The following is a 14,347-nucleotide window of genomic DNA, read 5'->3' on the forward strand; positions in this document are numbered from 1 at the left end:
GAGCAACAAAACCAACAGCAGCAAGTGCTGTGGAGAAAGTAGAGAAAACATAAATCACCCAAGTCATTGGTGGGCAATAACACCATACAATTGCTTGGGAAATCTGTCCGGCACGATCTACCACACGGAACACACATACATCCTGTGGCCCACCTGGTCCATTTCTAGGTGCAGACCCAGAAAGAATGGACACGTGGGTTCTGAGAGGCGTTACAAGAACATACCAACAGAACATACCAGATTTGTAAGAGCCCCAGACTAGAAGTCACTCACCTGCCCATTGACAACAGAACGGGTAAGTAAACAATGATGTGATCATACCATAGCTTACTATCGGAGAAGGAAATGAATAAATCATACTCACAGGCAACAACACAGGTAAATCTCAACAATTTAAAAACACAGATGGAAATACTACAGGTTTTAATTCCATTTATATAAGGTTCAAATGCAGACAAAATGGATATGGTATTTAGGGACGCTAAGTTTTATGGAAAACCAGAGCAGAAACAGAACTAGGGACAGAGTCACTTGTGGAGGTCATGGGGGCTACGACGGGAAAGTCACATGAGTGGTGTGGGCTCAGCCATGCTCTGCTCCTAGACGTGACTCTATGGGTTTTCACGTCCACAGTCATTTGATAAACTATGATTTACACACTTTCATCTTTGTGTATGACATTTTATTATAAAAAACCAAACTTATATCAAGTATTCCTTCTGTGTTCAACCTCCACAGAAAACAAAAATGGAAACTCTCCAACTAAATATGAGCAACTCTTAACTTCAGAAGAGACTGAAGGCCCACCATGTGGGGCCTATGTGTCAATCAGAAAAAGGCACCATCTTTTGAAGATGATTTAGTGAAAGCTGCCTCCTTGGGCAGATCAGCCAGTTGGGGGCACTGCTAGGGGTTTATTCGGCCTCTGAGCAAATAAAGACGCCGTCCTAGGGGACGCAGGCTCACAGTGAGGTCACGTCTGCTGGAAGTTGTGATGGGTCCTCGGGGTCCTACCCTGCCCCCACCCCCACCCGCCAGCAGCCCTGCCTGGGAGAACAGAGCTGACACCAACAGGCACACAGGCCCGCCCAGGCCAGTACACATGCAGGACACAGGCCGCCGCCCGTCCAAGCCTGCTGGATGCTGACGGCCCCCGGCCTTACCGCGTAGCCCTCTGTCTTCCTCTGACACCACCTGAGGAGAGCGTTGCGCTTGGAGCCGCCGTATTCCCGGGCCAGGGCCGCCAGGGGGTCTCTTCTTTCCACACTAGTTAGAAAGCAGAGATGCTGACGTTTAGAGTCCACAAATACACAGAAAATAATTAACTAAATGAGAAAAGCAAAAGTCAGTGTCTGTCCAACGAGACTCTAAAAAAATCGCCCACCAGACCCATTAACAGCACATTTTTATTACATTTCACGGTATGAAGCAGAAAGGGAACTGTGCTTCCTGGCTTTCAGGAGTCTGGTGAGGGTTTTTTTTTTTAATCCATCTGCTGCTCTATCCTTCTAGCCTTTTATTTATTAAGTACAGCATCATTTAAAGACACCTATAGAAAACAGTACATGTTCCAAAGCTACACCTATTTCTACGATAACATATACAAGGAATACTGGAAGAGCATTTTAAAAACCCCAGACTAGTTGCTTATGGGAGGTAATGGGAATGGAGTTTATATGGTCAGTGTCACCATTAACAATGAAGTTACTGTGACTTTGCAAGTGTTCACTATGCCTGGTCTTAATTCATCACTGAGAGCCAAATTTCTAGGCATGACAAATTAGGGAAGACTAAAATGAAGGCTTGGAAAAGAGTTTCTCAATAAACGAAACATTTACCAGTTTTCTTTAAAAAAAAAAAAGAAAATAGACATGACTGCAATAATAATAATACAAAAATTACCAAAGTAAATTTCTATTCTATTATCGGCTTGTCTCAATGACATGAATATAAAAATGAAATAATAAACTAACCTCACTAATCTAACCTTTTACGATGAAGGTATAATATGAATAGCATGGAAAAATACACATAGTCTGTTTGTATGCATTTCTGGTACAAAAAAAAGAATAATTTTGGGATAGCACTAATTCTGGTCCTGAAAACCTGTTTTGATTATTTAAATCCTCTGCACATAAACAAGACAGAAATGTAACAACTGGGGCTTTAAATTAAACCTCTGAAAGATATGACTTCATCTATTTGGGTCCAGAAACAGACCACACCCAAAGATTTGACAATGGCTGAACTGAGGTGTTCAGACTTTTATAAAACCCTTTTCTAATACTCATAATGGTAGTTCTAATGTTTGTTAAAAAGCCATTACTCCTCAAGTAGCCAATTTTGTGCATTTATCCACCTGCCTATTCGTAAATATTTACTGAGTGAGCGGCTCTGTGCAGCATAACACAAGGGGCTGAGAGCGATCCAAGCGTCAGGATGAAGTATTTGCTGTCCACTAAATTACAGCCCAAGTGAGGACAAAAGCACACACAGTGTGCAGCAGGGAATTAAATACAAATGGAGGTCAGACAGCACAGGCCGAAAAGGGGGTGTCCGTGCTACCGGGGGCGGGCTGCAACCTCAGGGGAGGGTGGACTGAGGAGGAGAAGCGTGAAAGGACAGAAGGAAGATCCTTCTGGCCGGAGCCTTGTAAATCGTCAAAATAGCTAGTGTGGTGCTGCAAAGGTGGGAGGTACAGGCTCTGATGGGTACCTGAGTTTGCTCTGCGGCTTCCAGCCCGCAGGGGAGGTGCCCAGCAGCCTGGAGCCCCCGAAGCCCAGAGAAGGGGGTCTGCTCAGGGACTCGAGAGAGGGGCTCTTACGGAGATAAGGGTTTGGCTTCAGGTCCTCAGCTCTTCCCTTCAGGAGATCTGTGGGGACAACAATATGATTACTGTCCTGGAGGAGGAGAGACCCGAAAGGTCACACTGTCCAGTACACTCAGTCCTCATGTCAGTGTCGTGTACAAGCACACAACAGGTACCGAGTCACTCTGCAGCACACCTGAAACCAGCACACATTGCACACCCGCTACACTCCACTAAAACTGTATAAAGAACACACAACAGATACTGAATCCCTGTGCGGCACACCTGAAACCAAGACAACACTGTAAATCATCTCTGTGCTGGGTCACGTCAGCCGTGTCCGACTCTTCACAACCCCATGGACTGTAGCCCACCAGGCTCCTCTGCCCAAGGGATTCTCCAGGCAATAATACGGGAGTGGGTTGCATGGGTTGCATGCTCTCCTCCAGGGGATCTTCCTGACCCAGGGATTGAACCCACGTCTCTTGTCTCTTGCATTGTTGGTGGGCTGGTTCTTTACCACATCCCAGATTCGGATAGAGATACACACATAACATGTTCTGGGCTGGGTGATGAAAATGTGAATAGGGATGTGGTGTTCTCTAGAAAGGACTCTCCAGGCAGGACCAGCTCCATGATCCACAGGGACCAATGACAAGCTGCCCTGGTTCAACAGTTACTCTGAGCTTCAGGATGCCACCAGCAGCACACTGACCAGAGGCCCTGCTCCTAAGAGCCTCCGCAGGTGCACAGGGTCAGGGCCACCAGACCAGCCTGTCCCCAGGAAAAGCCCATGTTCTATTGATGGGCACTGGGGGAGGGCGTGGCAGGAAGACGCCTGGTAGGTCATCAGGTGGAAACGCTGGGCACCAGGAATGAGGCCCACTTCACAGGACAGGACGCCATGCCAGCCACAGGTCCCGGCTCTCTAGGAATCAGTGAGAACATTTCTTCCGAGGCCCATCTCTGCTGTCACTGTAGTCTGAGGCAAAATAGCTAAGGAAACAGGCTGAACCCCCTTGAGGCTATTTCCTAGAGGACCCCTGAGGTACAGATTGGGAGAAGACTCCTGCAACTGTCTAGCTGGACGTACAGACGACTTGGGAGTGGGAAGCTGGTCACTTGCTCGATGCCATAAACAGTGGGGAAAACAACACTTGTATAGCTATTAGCATCAATTATGGTGGTCAGGTTGGGAGTGTGGCTAATGAGCTGGGAAGAGCAGAGAATCACAGCATTTACATCACTAAAGGGAACAACAAAAAACAGTTCATTAACCCTGGTTCCTGCAGCTTCTAGGGACATGATGCTGCACAGCTGGCTGGAAAGCTGGCAATTTCCAGGGTGCAGGCCTTTCCAAGCCAAGTAAACAACCTTGCAGGTGGACAGGTGCCTGCGGGGTGGGGGGAGGGAGGAGAGAAAGAGGGGAGCTGAGGATGAGTTACTACTTCCGGGCAATCTCAGTGTCAGTATTTATCTTGTCAATGAAAAGAACAGTTTCTCTACAAAAGGGAAATTCTAAAGCTGGAGGAACAGAGATGTCAATACTAACAATTAAAGATCACCTAACGCACTTAAAAACAGTTCAGATGGTAAACCTCATGTTACAGGTATTTTGTGTGTGTTTATGTGTGTGTGTAGTCCCTCAGTAGTGTCCCACTCTTTGCAACCTCGGGGATGGTAGCCCACCAGGCTCCTCTGTCCATGGGATTTCCCAGCAAGAATACTAGAGTGGGTTACCATGCCCTCCTCCGGAGATCTTGCTGACCCAGGGATTGAATCCACGTTTCCTGCACTGGCAGGTGGATTCTGTACCACTGAGCCATCTGAGAAGCCATTTTATCACAATTTTAAAAAACAACACAGGCAGCACTGCACTTATAACCAAGTTATTCCTACTTCATATTATGTAGCAAGTGTGAAGAACTCAACATGGATGCCCCCTCTGGATTCCTTACTCCTCTGACCCTGGACTACCCATGGTCTCTGGTCACCACTTCTCTCTTCCTGGGAGTCATTTCGACAACCCAAAGTCCTATATGAACCATGCACACTTCTTTATGAAGTTGCTAATAGGAGTGATCACCAGCCTCGTCACCAGAAGGTAACATGGCAAAGAGTCAGGGAAAGTCCTTCCTATCCCTGAGCTCCTCACAAGGAATGTGGCTCTTGTAAACTGATTAAGCTCTTTAGGACCTGAGCTTGTAAAATGCAAGGAACGGGCCAAGGTCATCTTTAAATTCTCAATGTCAGTGTTTATCTAAGGCTAAAATAAAATCTTATTAAGTCCAAGAGAAAAGAAAACAAAATTCAGAAGGGAAAAAAATAAGCTGGTGAGGTGAAAGAGTTTACAGTCACAAAAACAACCATTTTACAGATAAATCTGTGCTCGACCATGATCAAAAATGAGAAGAGTGGGGTTTCCTTTTTTATTCAGTGTCACAGAAACTGTTTTACACTTAGAAATAAAGGATTTCTCTCTATGTGGTCTAGGTTTCTGGCTTTCTCTCCTTCTTCCCTGGATTGCAAGGAGATCAAACCAGTCAATCCTAAAGGAAATCAACCCTGAATATTCATTGGAAGGACTGGTGCTGAAGCTGAGGCATACTTTGACCAGCTGATGTGAAGATCCGACTCACTGAAAAAGATCCTGATGCTGGGAAAGATTGAGGGCAGGAGGAGAAGGGGGCGACAGAGGACGAGATGGTTGGATGACATCATCGACTCAATGGACACGAGTTTGAGCAAACTCTGGGAGATGGTGAAGGACAGGGAAGCCTGGCATGCTGCAGTCCATGGGGTCAAAAGAGCCGGACACGACTTAGCGACTGAACAACAACTCCTTCTTCCAGGCACGAAGAACCAGGTAGTCAGTGTTCTTTCTGTGTTTCCTCACAGCGTGACCTCACACACATGTATCCGTCTCCCAGTGCACATTCTAGACGATGGCAACCCCGGCCAAGGCCTTGGGGCTCTGGCAGGTGGCAAAAGTCAGTCCCTCCGAGGCTCTGGCACCAGCCCGTCTGGGTTCACTCAATCCTCCAAGCCATCCCAGAGGCGGACCACAGGATTTCTGTCTCAGAGACGAGGGAACCACAGCACCGGGGGCTGGGATTACCAGGCCAGAGCCAGGTTGTAAGTGGCAGGGCCAAGGTTCAAGTCCATGCCGTCTGCCCCAGTCCCCCCTCCACAGCTCCCTCACATCAGCCATTAGCATGGCAGGTGCAGAAGGAGCAAAAATGGGACACGTGAGGCCTGCCGATACAGCCGTGCTTCGTCATGGGGATTTAAATTTTTAAAAACAAGGCATAGCAACAGGAAAAGGTCTATACTCAAAGACAAAGATCTCAGGCATATATTAGGAATTGTGGGAGCAATAGACCTTCAGAATCAGATAATAGTTTTTTCTCAAAATAGTTACTTTTAAAGATGAGATATGCTCTTGAGATTTAGTAAAACAAGCAAAAGACCTCCAGAGCCTGACATTTCTCTCAGACTCAGGCACCCTGTAGCAGCAGGACACAGCTGGGACCTCACGGCCATAATACACAGTTTCAGAGTTTGAATCATCTGCAACAAATGCCCCTGATTCTTTTTCTAAGCTCAGTTTCATGCAAAGGAGAGAAGAAAAGTTAACCTTACAACACATAAGTCAAAAGCACTTTCTATTTAACTCTTTAGTGACCGGGGGATTTTTCACAGAAACTAATGCCATGCTGGACTGGAAGAAACACAAGCTGGAATCAAGATTGCCGGGAGAAATATCAGTAACCTCAGATATGCAGATGACACCACCCTTATGGCAGAAAGTGAAGAGGAACTAAAAAGCCTCTTGATGAAAGTGAAAGTGGAGAGTGAAAAAGTTGGCTTAAAGCTCTACATTCAGAAAATGAAGATCACGGCATCCGGTCCCATCACTTCATGGGAAATCGATGGGGAAACAGTGGAAACAGTGTCAGACTTTATTTTTGGGGGCTCCAAAATCACTGCAGATGGTGACTGCAGCCATGAAATTAAAAGACGCTTACTCCTCGGAAGGAAAGTTATGACCAACCTAGATAGCATATTCAAAAGCAGAGATATTACTTTGCCAACAAAGGTCCGTCTAGTCAAGGCTATGGTTTTTCCTGTGGTCATGTATGGATGTGAGAGTTGGACTGTGAAGAAGGCTGAGCGCCAAAGAATTGATGCTTTTGAACTGTGGTGTTGGAGAAGACTCTTGAGAGTCCCTTGGACTGCAAGGAGATCCAACCAGTCCATTCTGAAGGAGATCAGCCCTGGGATTTCTTTGGAAGGAATGATGCTAAAGCTGAAACTCCAGTACTTTGGCCACCTCATGTGAAGAGTTGACTCATTGGAAAAGACTCTGATGCTGGGAGGGATTGGGGGCAGGAGGAGAAGGGGACGACAGAGAATGAGATGGCTGGATCGCATCACTGACTCAATGGACGTGAGTCTGAGTGAACTCCGGGAGTTGGTGATGGACAGGGAGGCCTGGCATGCTGCGATTCATGGGGTTGAAAAGAGTCAGACACGACTGAGCGACTGAACTGACTGAACTGAATGCCTGTGGTGGGCAATTTGTTATGTAAGTGAATACTGAAACACTCCGGTCAATAACATTTGGGTAACAAAAGATGTATTAATATGTCTCTGGCCAATAATGTGTTAACAGTGATTTACCTGAGAGGGGAAGGTCTGGGAGATCCAAGCGTTGAATCTCTCCTTTGCTGGCCGGCCGAGCACTGCTGAAGGCAGAATGCCTCTGAAACCAAAGGGCATCACACAGGTCACACCAGGAACAAGTGGTGTGTGTATGTGCTTGTGTGTGTACATACAACAGCTCTCAAGCTCATTAGAATCACCAGGGGGTACCTTTTAAAACAACTGCTTTAACTGGACAGGTAATAAATGCAATTGGTGTGCATGCATGCAAGCTTGCTCAGTTGCTCAGTCATGTCTGAATCTTTGCAACCCCATTGACGATAGCCTGACAGGCTCCTCTGTCCTTGAGATTCTCCAGGCAAGAATATGGGAGTGGGCTGAGACTCAATTGGCAGGATCCTCAAAAGGAACAGAAAGGACACGGAGTGAAAGCACAGTCTCCCTTTCGCTCCCATCACCCCCTTCTCCCCAGGGCAACTATTACTCATCACATCTGTGAACATCTTCCTGGAATATTCTAGGTATATTCAAGGACATGTGTAAACATACTGTTTTTTTAATGGTCAACAGGCACATGCAAAGATGTTCCATATCACTAGTCATTAGGAAAATGCAAATCAAAACCACAATGAGGTATCACCTCACCCCTGTGAGAATGGTCATTGCAGAAAACAACCATAGGAAAAATAAGAATTGGTGAGGATGTGAGAAATTAGAACACTTGTGTACTGTTGCTGGGAATGTAAAACCATGCAGGTGATATGGAAAACAGCAGGAAGGTTCCTCAAAAACATAAAAACAGAACTACCATGTGATCCAGCAATATCACTTCTGGGTGGTTACCCAAGGAACACAAAACAGGGTCTTGAAGGGATATTTGCACACCCATGTTCACTGTAACATTATTCACATTAGCCAAGATGTGGCAACAACCTTAATGTCTATTAACAGATGAGTGGATAAAGAAATTGGCAATGATGGGAACACTGACATCAGAGAAACTGGCAAACCCCACAAATCAGGGCTCTTTCTCCTAAACAGCCAGTTGTTAAACATCTGCAAGCAAACTTGTGTTATAGCTCAATACAAATAGGTGAAAATGAAGCATGACCTTTTTTACTTGTATTAAATAAACAATGATTATCATAAAAAATAAATAACTTGTATTTGGTTTTACATAAAAGGTGGTAGAAATTACCTTCAAAGATGAAAGAGTAAAAAAAAGAATAAAATTTTTCTTTTAAAGCATAAGAGATCCCAAATAATACATGTAACTACCAAGAATGTCAGATAATAGAGCTTGTTGACAAGTACATCAACCTCAGCTCTGTACAGACAGAACGCTGAGTGCTGCTAGTGCCATCAAAAGCCCTGGTCTTAGAAATGCCAGGGGGTTTTGGTCTAAGACCTTTAGGAGATGGCAAACACAACACAGGGTTAATGCAGTGAACCCTTAAGAATTCATAAATTGCAAGCACTCTCTCTGGGCATCAAAAAAAAAATTCTTTGAGAAAAAGATCAGTGCCCACTCTAGTATAAAAAATACAATCTTCATTTAACTGAAAACTTTGACAGTGTCATCCTATGGAAAACCAAGAAAGAGGCATCAACAAAACTGTATGATGCTTTCAGCGTCTCTCTCAGACCCTCACCAGGCACTGGAGTGGAATTTTTGATGAAAGCTTCATATTATTATTTTAGGTCTATTAAAAACAATATTTAGAAACTTCCCTGGCAGTCCAGTGGCTAAGACTCATCACTTCCACTGCAGGGGGCCTGGGTTTGATCCCTGGTCAGGGAACTAAGATCCCACATGCCACATGGCATGGCAAAAATTAATAAATAAATAAACAAAAAAGATGATCAATGTACCTCAAAAAATATACGAACTGGTTTCCACATCCCTTTTGTTGCCTGGGTAACCACATGACACAGGCTCCCACCCACACCTTATGGGCACCAATACCTGCATTGGAGAAACAGCAGCAGCTGGGGGCGTCCTCACAGGGATCCCACTCAGGGGACTCCGGGGGGTCTTGTGGACAGAAATATTCTGCCCAGCTCCACCTGCCAAGAAAAGAGACAGGATGTTTCTATGCTGTTCCAGTTTCAAATAGCAAATAATACTTCCTGCCTTGTTGATGCTCTTTCACCCTCTTCTGGTCTGGACTCATGCTGAACTGGGGAGTGAGTCAGGGGTTAACTAGATGGGGGCTGGTCTTAAGTCAAGGACACACAAGGAGCAGGAGAACGTACAGGTACTGAGACAGCCACAGCAAGAAGACACTCTTAGACAAACCACACTGTTCTTTCCTTTTCCACCTTCACAACCAAATATTGTCACTGGGCCTTCATATTATCCTGTCTCTGCAGGCTCATCTTAATCCAATTCAGTCGCAAACTGTTTCAGCAGAGACAATGTCCTAGGACTGGCTGTTACTCTGGCCCCTGGTACAATGAGCATATTTGATGCAATCAAGGGAAGACATACATCGTGTTTTGGATACAGGTTCCTTCTAAGAAGAGTGCTCATGAAAGTTCAGGGTAGACAAGGTAGAGATCCATTTTTCTCATACACAGATAATGACAAACAAAAGTGAGCTGTGGGTCAGGGAGACATTTCCAGGAAAAGCTGGGAATGTCCCACAATCAGGAATGACAGATTATATTAGGTGCCAGCCAGACAGCCCAATGCATGGAACCAGCGCCTCCTTTCCCAGGAGACAAGCCTCTGGCCAACCCTGCTAATACTCATGTGACGGTAAAAAGGCAAACAGTGGTGACCTGGATTTAACGGACAGAGAGGAAGAAAAGGAAAGGGGTGCAGCAGGAGCTGAAGGGAAGTTTGGGAGGAGAGAAGAGCCAACTCCCCTCTGCCGTCTCATGCAGCCCCAGCGAGCACTGCACATGTCTGCACGTGGATAGTCTGAGAAGGGCCCCCTGGTTGTACCAACATGGGGCCAGGGCAGCAGAGACAGGCTGGATTCATGAGGCTATGGTCTGAATTTGAGTTTTACTTATCAAACAAAATGACACAATACCTGGTCGTCCCAAGTCAAATGACTTGATGAGGGACTTTACAGTGGTCACAGACTCTGAAGGTGTTGGAGGAGTCCTGTTCACATAGGCGCTGGGCCACCGGCCAGGAGCGTCCGCCTCTGAGGGCTCGGGCTCTTCCTTCACTGGTCTGCATGGCAAAGAGCAAATCAGGTTGAAAAGCTGGAGGACGTACCCATTCAGGGAAGGACACAGATGAAAACAGCCAACACGGAGAAGAATGAGTCTGGAAGGAGAAACCCAAACTGAAAATCCTGCTCTCTGTATTAGCTTTGCATCTCCAGGAAATAACCTCTCAATTTTTATCAGAGACATTTTCTTGGGAATGGCCAGAGACAGCATTTTTATATGTGGAGTGACTTGATGTGAGCTCTAAATGTATGTCTACTCTGTAAACTATAAATATATTAAAAAAACAACTGTTATTTATCATGAAATAGTTATCTTACTGTCCACGATGGATACAACAGGTTGGTGAGTTAGTGTGAATTCCAACCCCCACCTGGCGCACAGAGGCTGGAAAGATGACACCTCAGGAGCCCACCCGCTGCAGGGAAGATCTCAGATAGGGCTTAGACACTACCGGCCAGGAAGACTGGGCCAGATGTAGACTCCTGAGTTGGGGAGGAGAGGCAGGGCACAGGGCATTCACTACGCTGAGATGGACAAAAGCAGAGACAAGGTGCTCCCGCTGCTGGAAACTGGTGGCAGCTTCAAACTGGGCTGGCAGCTTCCTAGTGTCAGGTTCCCATTCAGGGCAGAGGCAGCCACTCTCCTAGAAACCCAGCTGTGTGTGTGGTTACTTCCAGAGTTGTTCCTGGAGGCTAGGCCTGGGTCTGTTTCTCCAGAGGGGCCCCCAGCAATCCTGAAAGCCCCTTCTGCTTAAATCTACAAGGCTGCCATCTCCAGGAACATCAGAGTCCTGACTCACACATGAACCCTCCCACCCTTAGGAACAGGAATGGTAACCATGCTCTGGAACAATACTGCAACTCCCTGTGAGGCAGTGGTTCTCCTGAGCTCTCCTGCACAATCGTGGTCAGTCTTCCCTGTGGTCACCAAGCTGGAGCACAGACTCATGGACTGTTGTTTAGTTGCTCAGTCGTGTCCGACTCTTTGTGACCCCATGGACTGTAGCCCGCCAGGCTTCCCTGTCCATGGGATTTCCCACGTAAGAATCTTGGAGTGGGTTGCCATTTCCTCCTCCAGGGGATCTTCCTGACCCAGGGATCAAACCCAGGTCTCCTGCATTGCAGGCAAACTCTTTACTGCTGAGCTACCAGGGAAGCCCCCAGACTCATGGAAGAGCCTCTTAAAGACAGACCGTCTGGGTCAACCTTCCTCATCCAGGGGAACGTTAGCTTGTCACTTAATCTCCCTGTGCGTGAGCCAAGACATCGCCCAACTTCCGATTTCTAAATCACTGCTCTTTTTATTATATCAAATTGCTACAGCTGTTTTGCAAGAAGATGACTAATTTATGAGAATAGCTCGGAATACTTCTGGCAGCATATTTTAAAAAGGTCAATGGAAGTTTAAAATATTTATTTACTGATCTTTTTTGGAAGAAATCTGGCCACTCAGAAGCTTCCATGATTGAACTGACTTGTCTTTGATTCTCAAAGCTTTCTCCTGTTGCTCTATAATCAATGTGAGTAGGATAAATTTAGGAAAAACACAACTTAAAACACACTTTAAATCACACTGCCCTACACTTTTGTATTTACCTTCTTTTGAGGTAAAAAAAAAAATCAGTTAACGAATGACTTTTCTGGGAAGTTAGTATCAGGGAGTCATGTACGGACGTGAGATCTGGACCATAAAGAAGGCTGAGTGCCGAAGAATTGATGCTTTCGTATTGTAGTGTTGGATCTTGAGAGTCCCTTGGACTGCGAGGAGATCAAACCAGTCAGTCCTAAAGGAAATCAGTCCTGAATATTCATTAGAGGGACTGGTGCTGAAGCTCCAATACTTTGGCCACCTGATGTGAAGAGCCGACTCAATGGAAAAGACCCTGATGCTGGGAAAGATTGAGGGCAGGAGGAGAAGGGGGCAACAGGGAATGAGACGGTTGGATGGCATCACCAACTCAATGGACATGAGTTTGAGCAAGCTCTGGCAGATGGTGAAGGACAGGGCAGCCTGGAGTGCTGCAGTCCATGGGGTCGCAAAGAGTTGGATACGACTGAGCAACTGAACAACAATATCAGGTGTTTCAGAAATTGGTAAGTTTTTTTGTTTTTTTTTTACATCAAACAGGGTTGGTTTTGGTTACCTTCCCTGTTATGTCACATAGGACAAAATCAGATGGTGAATATGCAGAAAGAGTGGAATCAGTTTAGGTACAGGCAGAGGAAAACCTCTCATTTCTGTCCTGGCCATTCTCAGGAATGTGAGAAAGTGGGCACCTTCTTAGCTATCCAGGTACATAATCTACCTTCTCAGGGACTGGGGAGATTTAGGGCACCCAACAAAATGAAGGTCATTTTAAAAAAGCCCATGTTCATTTCACTCCTTGATAATTTAATAAGAATAAAATGGAGAATCCTACATTCTGTTGAGGTGTTCCCTTCAACTACTTAAGCTTCTATGTGATTCACATCAGATGATACAGGACTTGTTCCAAAGCCTAAGAGAGTAGCAAGGATGCTGGAACCACTCCCACCTCGCCTGCCTGCAGGTACGATGTGTAATGCTCCACACCTTCTGTCTGCTGGGCTGGGCCAGCAAGAAGTAGGGTGAAGAAACCCTGCAAGGAGTTTAAGTAGAGATAAAGACCCACCCCATTATGTAACCGTTATGTGTGTACGTGTGTGCATGCGTGTGGGTATGTGCATGTGTGAGTGTGTCTTGGGAGCCACAAAATAAAGCCTGAAATGAAGAACTACACAACACAGTCATTAAGAATGCTGTTGATCTCATCAGCACTTTAATCCTAAGCAGGGACACCAGCCTGTCTTCAGATGGCTTTGGATCAACCAGCAACAAGTCCAGCAATAAAATATGACCTCTCCTCTGTTCAGAGGAAGAGTAAGAACTCTGTAATCTACAGAGGCAGGCAGATATTTTCACTGCTGAACCACCTGGGAAGTATTCTTGCCTGGGAAATCCCATGGACAGAGGCGCCTGATGGGCTACAAACCACAGGATCACAAAGAGTCAGACATGACTGAGGACTGAGCAACCTCCCTAATGCACTACTTTCCTCGTTAGGTTACAGAACAGGATCTTTGAGCACTGTTGGTTTTCTACAGCTCTTGTGTCATCACACAGGACACTGCTTGGCGTTGCTGTCAGTTTTGCTCCAAGGACACGTGAGTTCCTGTGTGCAATTAGTTCTAAAATATTCAAATATGACTGACTTTTGGGAAACATCACATTATACCACTGCTGTCTTCACAATCACCAGATCAAGGTTTGTAAAGACCACCAACCGGGCACACTGATGATCTGCTCATGATGGCTCTTTCTCAGCTACTGAACGGAGCCCAGCCCAGGCCCTCCCAGTGCTGCACAGACTCCCTGCACCCTGCCTGGTTTCCGGACCAAAGCCTGGATGTCTGGAACTCTGTTCCTCTTTGTCCTTCCTCCAGGTCTTTGCTCTCCCACATCTCCACCTGTAAGGCACTCTTCCCAAACTGTGTCTTCAGTTATACACAAGACACTCTGAAAGAAGTCTGCAGATCCACATGAGACAGGAATTGGGAAGCACTCTGTCTCAGGTGTCAAGTGTCCTCTGAATTTCACTTCTGAATGGCAACGTAAGCATTTCTAGGACAATAAAAACCACCAGGGTAACATGGCGATTTAAGAACC

General features: G+C 46.0%; 1 protein-coding gene across 9 annotated transcripts in view; it reads right to left on the reverse strand.

The window, feature by feature from the left end:
- The window catches only part of SPECC1 (sperm antigen with calponin homology and coiled-coil domains 1), a 242,274-nt gene that overhangs the window by 72,980 nt on the left and 154,947 nt on the right, over positions 1 to 14,347 (reverse strand). For 8 of the 9 annotated variants that reach the window (XM_027519445.1, XM_027519439.1, XM_027519442.1 and 5 more), the window contains 5 exons: positions 10,516 to 10,661; positions 9,441 to 9,541; positions 7,493 to 7,574; positions 2,716 to 2,872; positions 1,164 to 1,266 (listed from right to left, as the gene is read on the reverse strand). In XM_027519445.1, the coding sequence (XP_027375246.1) occupies positions 1,164 to 1,266; positions 2,716 to 2,872; positions 7,493 to 7,574; positions 9,441 to 9,541; positions 10,516 to 10,661 (589 nt within the window). Of the gene's footprint in view, positions 1 to 1,163; positions 1,267 to 2,715; positions 2,873 to 7,492; positions 7,575 to 9,440; positions 9,542 to 10,515; positions 10,662 to 14,347 lie in introns of those variants that run through there. The other variant, XM_027519447.1, reaches the window with a different exon arrangement.

This window comes from Bos indicus x Bos taurus, chromosome 19 (genome assembly GCF_003369695.1).
Source record: "Bos indicus x Bos taurus breed Angus x Brahman F1 hybrid chromosome 19, Bos_hybrid_MaternalHap_v2.0, whole genome shotgun sequence".
NCBI classification, from domain to species: Eukaryota; Metazoa; Chordata; class Mammalia; order Artiodactyla; family Bovidae; genus Bos; species Bos indicus x Bos taurus.